General features: G+C 45.0%; 1 protein-coding gene across 1 annotated transcript; it reads left to right on the forward strand.

Annotated features, from left to right (window-relative positions):
- Positions 1-8846: 8846 nt before the first annotated feature.
- On the forward strand, positions 8847-9903 carry LOC123404031. The gene has a single exon (XM_045097939.1). It carries the CDS (start codon positions 8945-8947, stop codon positions 9596-9598), a length of 654 nt encoding a protein of 217 aa, XP_044953874.1. The 5' UTR covers positions 8847-8944; the 3' UTR covers positions 9599-9903.
- Positions 9904-10967: the final 1064 nt, after the last annotated feature.

The following is a 10967-nucleotide window of genomic DNA, read 5'->3' on the forward strand; positions in this document are numbered from 1 at the left end:
GGTGCATCCCTCCCTAACAAGGCACCTTACCACTTCAAACCCGAAGAAACCAAGGAGATACAAAGGCAAGTCCAAAAAGTCCAAGATAACGGACATGTACGTGAGAGCCTAAGTCCTTGTGCGGTTCCGGTCATACTAGTGCCTAAGAAAGATGGTGGTATGCGCATGTGTTCAGATTGCCGCCTAATAAATGCTATCACCGTCCATTACCGACATCCTATACCTCACCTCGATGATATGCTATATGAACTTAGGAGTGCCACTATATTTTCTAAAATTGATTTAAAAAGTGGTTACTATAAAATACACATTCAAGAGGGCCATGAGTGGAAAACAACGTTTGAGACTAAATTTGGCCTCTATGAATGGCTAGTGATGCATGTGGGCTTATCTGAAGCACCAAGTACCTTCATGCGTGTCATGCATTATGTATTACGTCATCCCATTGGTGATTGTGTGGTGGTATACTTTGATGACATTCTTGTTTGTACCAACACTCTAGAGGAGCATGATAATCATGTTAGAGAAGTATTGCAAGTTCTTCGCAATGAAACACTTTATGCGAACATGGAGAAATGCACTTTTGGTGTCAACAAAGTTGTTTTCCTAGGATCTATGGTGTCTTCTAAGGGTGTGCAAGTTGATGAAACTAAAATTGATGCTATTAAAACTTATTCTACCCCTACTAATTTGCAACAAGTGCATAGTTTCCTTGGACTTGCCGGCTTTTACTGTTGTTTTGTTAAGGATTTTAGCACAATTGCATCTCCTCTACATGCTTTGAGCAAGAAAAATGCACCCTTTGTTTGGGGACCATCACATTACACCGCTTTTCATGAGCTTAAAATTTTGCTTACTCATGCACCATTGCTTGCCTTACCAAACTTTGATAGAACTTTTGAAGTGCATTGTGACGCTAGTGGTAATGTAATAGGTGGTGTGCTAATGCAAGAGAAACGCCCAATTGCGTACTTTAGTGAGAAACTTTCCGGCGCTCAAATTAACTAGCCCATATATGACAAAGAATTACATGCTTTAGTGAGAGTCTTGCTTCTTTGGGAACACTATTTATGACCTCACGGACTTTTTGTTCATACCGAAGATGAAACATTGAAATACCTTAAGGGTCAAACCAAGTTGAACACGCGGCATGCTAAATGGAGTGAATTAATTGAGTATTTTCCTTATATTATTTTAAGGGTAAAGAGAATGTAGTAGCCGATGCTCTTTCCCTCAAATGCATGCTCGTTACGCAAATTGAATTGAATGTGATTGGGTTTGATCATATCAAAGATTTATATGCACGTTATACCTCCTTTGCGATCCCATATGCTAAATGCCATGTTACACCTTGTTGTAAAAAATGTTACATGAAAGATGGCTATCTTATGCGTGCTAACAAACTATGCATTCACGAGTCTTCTCTTTGTTTGTTGCTTTTGCAAGAAGCTCACGGTGGAGAACTAATGGGTCACTTTGGATGCGACAAGACATATGCCACACTCTCCAACAAGTACTTTTGGCCAAAGATGTTTCGTGATGTTGCACGCTTCACCAACCGATGCTCTGCATGTCGCAAAGCTAAGTTAAAAGCTCAATCCCATGGTCTTTACATGCCTCTTCGTGTACCTTTTCAACCTTGGGTAGATAGTAGCATGGACTTTGTGCTTGGTTTGCCTAGAACAAAAAATGGTCATGATTTCGTGTTTGTCATTGTGGATCGTTTTTCCAGGATGGCTCACTTCATTCCATGTCACAAGATAGATGATGCTTCACATGTTGCCAATCTCTTTTTTAGGGACATCTTGTGACTACATGGCGTCCCCAAGACCATTGTGTTGGACCGGGACGTCAAGTTCCTTAGCTACTTTTAGTAGGCTCTATGCGCCAAGCTCGAAATCAAGCTCCTATTCTCTTTAGCTTATCATCCACAAACTGATGGCCAAATGAAGGTGACGAACTGGACACTTTCAACTCTCCTATGTGTGTTGATCAAGAAGAATCTTAAGGAATGGGAAGCTTGCATTCCCATCGCCGAGTACGCCTACAACCGTGCCAGACAATTCATCACCGGCAAGTCTCCTTTTGAAGTGGTATATGGCTTCAACCGCTTATCACCATTGGACATACTTACACTACCACTTCAATAGAGGGTGAACATGGACGCAAGTGAAAGGGTAAGATATATCAAGAAGTTTCATGATGATACAAGGTGCACGATCGAACGTCAAGTGGAACGCGTCACCAACAAGCGCAACATCAACAAAAACCCCATGGTATTCAAGACCGGTGATCTTGTGTGGCTACACCTCCGTAAGGAGCGCTTTCCAGCCGAACACAAGTTCAAGTTACTTCCTCGAGCGGATGGACCTTTCAAGGTGTTGTCACGCTACAACAAAAATGCCTACGAGATCGACATTCCACGATGCAAATACAACGTGAGCGACACATTCAACGTCAAGGACACATCTCCTTTCCGTGGTGATGAAGAACCTGATCCGAGGGCGGACCTTCCCCAAGGAAGGGGAGATGATACGGAGCATCCCATGATCATCCCCATGGATACATCACCAACACCTCAAGCTCCAAGTGGTCCCATAACGAGAGCCCGTACACGTGCCATTGAAAGTGAGGTGACATCTCTCCTTGCTCACCCATCGTATGATCCAACCGAGACATGGTCACTACCTCAAGCGGAAACTCTCTGCATACTCACGTACTCGGAAGGAGGTCATGGATCAACCGCGAAGGAACACGAAGATGCTGAGCTGAACACTCTAGCGGCCGGACGACCGAGCCTCTACGGACGTCCGAGATATCCCAGCGTCCGGATGTCTGAGATCGTCCGGACGACCGACGCTTGGGCCTCCACCAAACCACTCGCTACATGACCCGACAAGCTATCACCTCCCAAACATCCGACAGCACCAAGATAGAACCGAACTCTTGTAAATCCGGACCTTGCCAGACGGCCGAGCCTCGAACGTCCGTCAGGTTCCAGAAATACGGCAAGAGCGCACCTGATCCAAAGCCCTCGGATGATGGGACCGCGCCGGATGTCCGAGCCCTCGTGAGCCTCCGGACGACCGACACTTCTCGGATGTTCGAGCCCTGTCTGTGCACAGGCCCCTGGGCCACATCCCATGTACCCCTCTATTTTTCCTAGTACTATAAATACTTCTCCCCCATCTCCATCTAGGGTTAGCTAATGTATTTACAATCACTTGTTGAGCTTATCTCCATCTACTATCCTCCTCCCATGGAGATGTCCTCCATGTGAGAAGATCCATAGTGATGCCAAGGGACCTCTTGTAGGGAAGATCCCCTCGTGGATACAAGGACCCTCTCGTAGGGAAGACTATCGGTTACGTGTATCCTTTTGTTGACTTTGGACCTATGTATCTCTTGTCTTTGAGTGGATCTAGTGGATGTGTAATTGGAGATCGTTCTTGAGTTCATGTATTTCTCTTGGTTTTCTCCCTTTCCCCCCTCCAAGTGTGAAAAGATCTACCACCACGGGTGTGCCCCGTCTCACTTTGCCTTGCGCATGGTCCACTTGAGCTAGATGATGACGATCTTGTCCTCCTCAAGATGGACCACCTTTCTTGATTGCACCGGCTCGATGAAGATTAGTATATTTATCCGCCGTACTGCTCTATGGGTGAGCCAGTCTTCGACACATCTTCACAAGTCCATTGTCACCACTATGAACGCCAAGCTTCAACCAAGATCTCTTCGTGATGCTCCACTTGAATTTGCACACCGCAAACTTGATGACAATCACCACTTTATGTCATCCTACATGGGTTGTATGAGATATTCCTCTTGACGCAAACCCATGGACACATACCTAACCCCACGTAGAACTCTCACGTAGGCCATGAGTTAGTACACTAAAGGACAATTCTTACCATACCATGGGATCACCCGATCCCTCTTGGTACATCGTGTATGCTTTGTGTGTTGATCAACTTGATTCACTCTTTGACTTAGTATTGACCAATCTTGAGACTCAACTTGTCTCTTAATAAAGATGATCTCTTGAAGATAAACACGAATGTTCCCAAAATCTTCTTCTTCAAGACATACTTGTAATAAGCTCAACTCTCATATGACCAACCTTTGGATAAATCCTTGAATACCACCTTGGTCATCCCATAAACTCCTTGAAACCAAAAAATGGACTTCAAGAAACGCCTATGGACAAATCCTTCGAATATAACTCAAGGCAACCATTAGTCCATAGGGACTATCAACAATTACCAAAGAAAAACATGGGGGCACAATGTTCTCATAGGAAGGCCATCTGGAAACCTTTTTCGGTCCCCTGTCGAAGTGGGAATCGATCACAGAGGCCAACTACATCAACCTTGTTGTCTCCATGATGATGTGCGAGTAGTCCACAAACCTACGGGTCCATAGCTAGTATCTAGATGACTTCTTCTCTCTCTTTGATATTTAATACAAAGTTCACCGTAATTCCCACGGTGATCTATCCGATGTAATCTTCTTTTGCGGTGTGTTTGTTGGGATCCGATGAATTGTGGGTTTATGATCAAACTATTCATGAATATATGTTGAGTCTTCTCTAAATTCTTTTATGCATGATTATTATAGCTTCGGATTTCTCTCCGATCTATCGGTTTGGTTTGGCCAACTAGATTGATTTATCTTCAGTGGGAGTGGTGTGTTGTGATGACTTCAATCTTGCGTTGCTCAATCCCAGTAACAGAAAAGGACATGACACGTATTATATTGTTGTCATTAAGGATCAAACGATGGGGTTTGAACATATTTCTTGTCTTACTTTGTCTACATCATGTCATCTTTCTTCAAGCATTACTCTGTTTCATACCTAATACTCTAGATGCATGCTGGATAGTGGCCGATGAGTGGAATAATAGTAGTAGATGCACGCAGGAGTCGTTCTATTTGTTTATGGACGTGATGCCTATATACATGATCATTGCCGTGAATAATATGCCATAACTATGCGTTATTCTGTCAATTGCCTAACAGTAGTTTGCTATCCATCGTATGCTATGTTCAAGAGAGAAGCCTCTAGCGAAAACTATGCCCCCGGGTCTAGTTAAACATATTTACTAAAACTTCAAAAATACTTTGATGAAATTTATTTACTGTTATTTACTTTTCTATATTTGTATTATCTATGTATCAGTACTTAATCTTTGTAAGTAACGAGTTCAAGGGGCTTGACAACCCTCTTGCCCGCGTTGGGTGCAAGTGTTTGGTTCTGTGTATGTAGGTATCGTCGAAGGGTTTTGCGTGATCCCCTTACTGGTTCGATAACCTTGGTTCTCACTGAGAGAACTATTTATCTCTACTGTGCTCCATCTTCCCTCATCTTCAGGAAAAATTACACCACAGTTTACAAGTAGCAACTCGCGTGCACTCTGCCTGCCACACCGATGATCGGTGGTGGCGAGGGAAATCCTGGTGTCTTCGCTCTGATTAGTTGTTCAGGTTAGAGTCTTTTAGTCCTCACAGATGCGGCGTTCGGATGGATGGCGACACATCTTCTTCGAGTTTGTCTTATGGGCTCCTATCCTCTTTGAATTCGTGCGTCTGGATGTAGTCGACGGAGCTCCAACGTATGTTCTTGTCGTCTTTGTGGGACGGTGAGGTTAGGATTTGTTGTCATTTGGCGAGATTTGATGGCGGATGCTTCCATTCTATGCAAGGGTTTAACGACGACTACAACCCCATGGTGTAAAGACTTACTGACTGTCATCGACAAGGTCAAACCGGTTTCAGTAGAGAAGTGGCGACATCGACGTTGAAAAGACCTCGATGACGCCTAGAGGGGGGGGGTGAATAGGCTATTTAAAAACTTCTTCAGATTTGGCTTGAACCTGATGCGGAAATAAACTAAGAGGGTACTTGTCAAGCACAAATCCTAAATGCACTAGGCACTGCAACGTGTATCAACAACACGATCTACTAAGATGGACACAATGCAGTTACTAACAAGCACAAGTAAGTTACACAAACTTACTTGAGCTATATCACACGACAAGTAGGTGAACAGCACAAGATACTAGATCACACTATATCATACGATATATCAAGGGCTGCAAGTATGTACGTGTGGATATAGAGGGTATGCTTGAATGATTAATCTTGTACAAGAAATAGCCAACACAATATAATGAGCACAAACGATATGCAATGTATGTAGCTCAAGTAACACAAGTAAACCACAAGTAAGGAGTTAGGGTTAAGGATAACCAAGGTCACTGAGATGAAGATGTATCCCGATGTTCACTTCCTTGGAGGGAAGCTAGTCACCGTTAGAGAGGTGGATGTTACCACGAAGGCACACCAACGCCACGAAGGCTCACCCTATTCTCCCTTTGAGATAACACCACGAAGGCGTTTCTCAACCACTAGTGGTAAGCCTTTGAGGTGGCTTCCAAACCCTCACAAACTTTTCCGGGGGAAATCACACGGATTGATTCCTCTCCGAAGAACTCCTACCGCCTAGGAGTCTCCAACCTCCAAGAGTAACAAGATCACGGGGAATGCTCAAAACTTGCTCAAATCACAAATAGCTTGGTTGAGAGAAGGAGAGGGAGACGATCTATCTTTTGATTGGAACAACTCTCAAAGGGGCTCACAAATGCTCTTGGGATCTAAGATTTGGAGTGAGCAAATGTGTGTGAGGTGGAAATGTGTTCTTATGAGGATAAGGCTGTGTTGGGCAACCCTCTCACGAAGTGGGAGGGGGGTATTTATAGTGGGGAGAGAAAAAGAGCCGTTGGCGACACTTTAAGTCACACAGGGCCCGGACGTCCGACAGTTGTCGGAAGTCCGGGCGACCGCGAGGGGTCGGGCGACCGCGAGGGGTCGGTCGTCCGAGGCCTGTAGATACGACTGAAACTATTTTGAATTAAACAGCGACCGGACGTCCGACAGGGGTCGGTCATCCGAGGCCTGAAGATACGACTGAACCTATGTTGAATTTATCAGCCACCGGACGTCCGGAGAGGACCGGAAATCCGAGTTATACATCTCAACTTCTACTGGTGGTAGGTTCCGGATTTCCGACGGGTGTCGGACGTCCGGCGCCCGGACATCCGGAGGGAGCCGGATTTCCGAGATATAGAACTCATGTTCTTCTGGTGCAGGGCTCCGGATTTCCAAAGCCAGTCGGTCGTCCGAGCCTTGACCGGCCCTCGGACGTCCGGAGGGAGCCAGAAGTCCGAGTTATATGGCTCAAGTTTCTCTGGTGCATAGTTCCGGAATACCGAAGCTGGTCGGCTATCCGGGCCTCGGACGTCCGGAGAGAGCTGGAAGTCCGAGTTATATGGCTCTGATTTCTCTGGTATAGGATTCCGGATTTCCGAAGCTGTCGGTCGTCCGGCCCTCGGACGTCCGGAGGAGGCCGGATGTCCGAGGCACTGGTTCTGTTTTCAGATAACAGCAGAGCAGTGGAGATGTGGTCTGAACAGAAAGTGAAGATGTAGTTTGAGCAAGTTCATCGCAACACCTGTGATCCCCTCTTAATAGTGCGGGATCCCTAAGGACTCAAGAATCATAAAAGAGTACTGATGATCCATACTTGAGTGTATACTTTTATTCGCTGATCATCACTCCGCACAACTAACGTCAAAGGAACTGATACCTTTGAGTTAGCCCTTTCACCTGAGCTTGATGTTGTTGTTCCTTCTTGGCTCAAGTTGAAAGCGAGACATGATGAAGTCTTCAAGTAGCTTTCCCATACACAATGCGGAAAGCCTAGCTTATGTATTCATCTTCATTTGTCCACCATGTGAACATCCACAAGAATCAAGCATGTAGTGCGCAGGAATGCTTATCTTGATCTTGTCCTTGTTAGCACCTGGGGTTGTCCTTATCAACATCCTTGTTAGCTTATGTTTCAATGATATATTTGTGTTGATCCACTTGAACTTGCACACCACAATCTTGATGACGATCACCACTTGACGTCATCCTTCATGGGTTGTATGAGATCTTCCTTTTGACGCAAGCCCAATGAAAGCACACCTAACCCCCACACAGGAGTCTCACAAAGACCATGGGTTAGTACACAAACACGTAATGGACAATGCTTACCATACCATGAGATCACTTGATCCCTCTCGGTACATCTTATACGCTTTGTGTGTTGATCATCTTGATTTACTCTTTGTCTGAGGTCTTGATCAACCTAGTGTTTCTATGACCATTCTTTGGATAATACCTTGAATAACATCTTGGTCATCATATAAACTCCTTGAACCCAACAGATGGACTTCAAGAAGTGCCTATGAACAAATCCTATAAATATAACTTAAGACAACCATTAGTCCATAGGGATTGTCATCAATTACCAAAACCACATATGGAGATATATGCTCTAACAGACGTGTCGGCAGCTTGTTCCGATAAAAATAGTGATTGTTTGATGGCGATTTGTAAAAATAGTGGTAGTTTGCCACGAGGGTCCATTCTTAAAAGAACGAATATGTTAAATCTTGAACGTTTGGATTTTAAGCATGACAACCTGAATGTTTTTATGCCAACTTTAATTCACATGAGGTTGACAAACATAATAATTTTATAAGAACTAGGGCAAAGTTGTCATGTCTTAACAACTAAACTTGTCATCTCAGATTAACTAAAGTTACTATAAAAAAAGTTCGGGATGATGTTTCAAAAATCTAAATGTTCGGGATTTACGTGGTCCTAAAATAATAATCATTTCGTTTTAAAATAAATGTCTTAAATTTAGTATAAATTTATACTGGGAGTAATCAAGAAAGGGTGGTAGGTGAAAATTGCCATATATCAGCAGGAAATCGGGCTATTTACGCTTCGCCCTTTACCCGAAAAAAATGTGAGAAATACCCGAGCGAGCCTTCTACTCTAGCTTAGCCGCCACCGCGCCGTCGCAACCCAGCGTCTCTCTTCTCAGGCTCCGATGGCGATCTGCCACCTCACCCGCCGCCTCCTGAGCCCCTCGACCGCCACCGCCAAGCTCTTTCCCGGCACGAGCTTCTCGAATCCACACGCCTATGCGCGAAACCCCCTCCTCCTACTCGACCCCCACCGCCGCTTCTCCACGAGCCCAAACACCACCCCCAACCCCGACGCTTCCCCCGCTCCGGATCCCGAACCCACTTCCCTGGAGTCGATGAAGCACCAGGAGATCGAGGGCCCCACGGTGGAGCGCGACACGTCACCGCTCGCCGACGAGGCGCGGGCGGAGCTCGACGCCCTCCGCCGCGCCGCGCAGCGCCTCAGCGCCTCCCTCGCGATCCTCGGCGGGACGCACCTCGCCGCGGGAGCGTGGATCGCCTCCGGGGCCGCGCCCGTCGGGGTCGAGTCGGCCGCGTTGGTGCAGGGCGTGGCGGCGTTCGCGTTCCCCTTCACGGCCGCTCTTGTGCTTCGCCGTCTCATCAAGCCCGTCGCCTTCTTCCAGAAGATGGAGGCCAACGGGAGGCTGCAGGTGCTCACGCTTTGCCTCCAGGCCACGAAGAACGTTAACCTCATGATGCTAAGGACGCGGGTGGTCGCCATCTCTTGCGCCCTCGGAGTGTCGGTCGGGTCGGTGGCTACGATCTTGATGCGGTAAGCTTGTGCTAGGCTCTGCCCAGGAAGGATGGTTAGTGTCAGTTTTAGAGGAGGAATAAGACTGAAATGGAGATATGAGATTCGACCTTGAAACTCTGAAAAATTGGTGCTTTTGGATGTTGAAGTGTGCTTAGTTTTGGTACTTGTATGATTTACATATTACATGGGTACGAAAGGAGTCTTTAAAGTGACGGTTTGGACTGTTGCTATTACAATGATATTCCTCTAATGTTAGATGGATGGATCAACCAGTTGCTGAATCTTATTATCTTAAGTAGATTTATGTTGAACCAGCTCCATTTCTTAGTTGATAACTTGTTTATGAATTACTCCCTCCGTAAAGAAATGTAAGAATGTTTAGATAACTAAATTGTCGATCTAAACACTCTTATATTTGTTTACATAGGGAGTACTCACTACGTCCCAAATTATAAGAGTGCTTTTGACACTACAATAGTGCCAAAAATGCTCTTATATTATGGGACGGAGGGACTAGGTGATTATTACCTGTATTTTCTATCCCTGCTGTCCACTGAGGTGCTCTCGTATTGCTGAACTAATTTTTGGAGTTTTCATGCTTTGGCAACTTGGATAAGATCATCTGACATTAAACAGTTATTTTTAATGCTAGGGTATTTTGGTCATTATGTGTGAGTGTGCTTACAAGTTGCTTGTCTAGTTATGGCTTCGTGCCATCTGAAAAATCATGCCTTCAGAGTTCAATTTAAACTGTAGGGTTTTTACCGGTTTTTCCACTAGTTGTGGCACACTACTCAATTTTGCCACTAGAAGTTTCAACTACTCAAAAATTCCATCCTTTCATTAAGTGTGTGCTAAAAAATGCCACTCGGCACATTGACTGTCTGATCAAAGGCCATTAGCCTAGGTGAAGTGACCAAAATACCCTTGGACCCCACTTGTTAGCGTTCCCTCTACAACTGACTGTAATTTTTGGGCCCTTGTTTCGGCATACACAAAATGAAACTAGAATCAAAAATAGTTTAGCTCGCAGGTGATCGAATCCCGAGTGTCGTTCTTTTTTCTTCTATCTCTATGCTGAGAATTTGGACCGACAGGTTATAGGGGAGCACTGAGAAGTGGGGTCCAGGGGTATTCTGGTCATTTCACCCCCGGTCAATAGCCTTTGACCGCACGATAATGGTGAAAAGTGGCATTTTCAGCACACGCTTAACGAAAGGATGTCATTTTTTAGTAGTTGAAACTTCTAGTGGCAAAATTGAAAAGTGTGACACAATTAGTGGCAAAACCCTAAACTTTAAAGCTCACTTTTGAAAATTAACTGGTTAACTGGTTTTATTAAGTGTGGTTTGTGAGATGTCTAGTGAGTTATGCTTTACAAGATCTCAATG

The sequence above is a fragment of the Hordeum vulgare genome, chromosome 6H (genome assembly GCF_904849725.1).
Source record: "Hordeum vulgare subsp. vulgare chromosome 6H, MorexV3_pseudomolecules_assembly, whole genome shotgun sequence".
Taxonomy (NCBI): Eukaryota; Viridiplantae; Streptophyta; class Magnoliopsida; order Poales; family Poaceae; genus Hordeum; species Hordeum vulgare.

Coding starts and splice junctions, on each gene's coding strand:
- LOC123404031 (XM_045097939.1), top strand. CDS start 8,945: ATGGCGATCTGCCACCTCACCCGCCGCCTCCTGAGCCCCTCGACCGCC.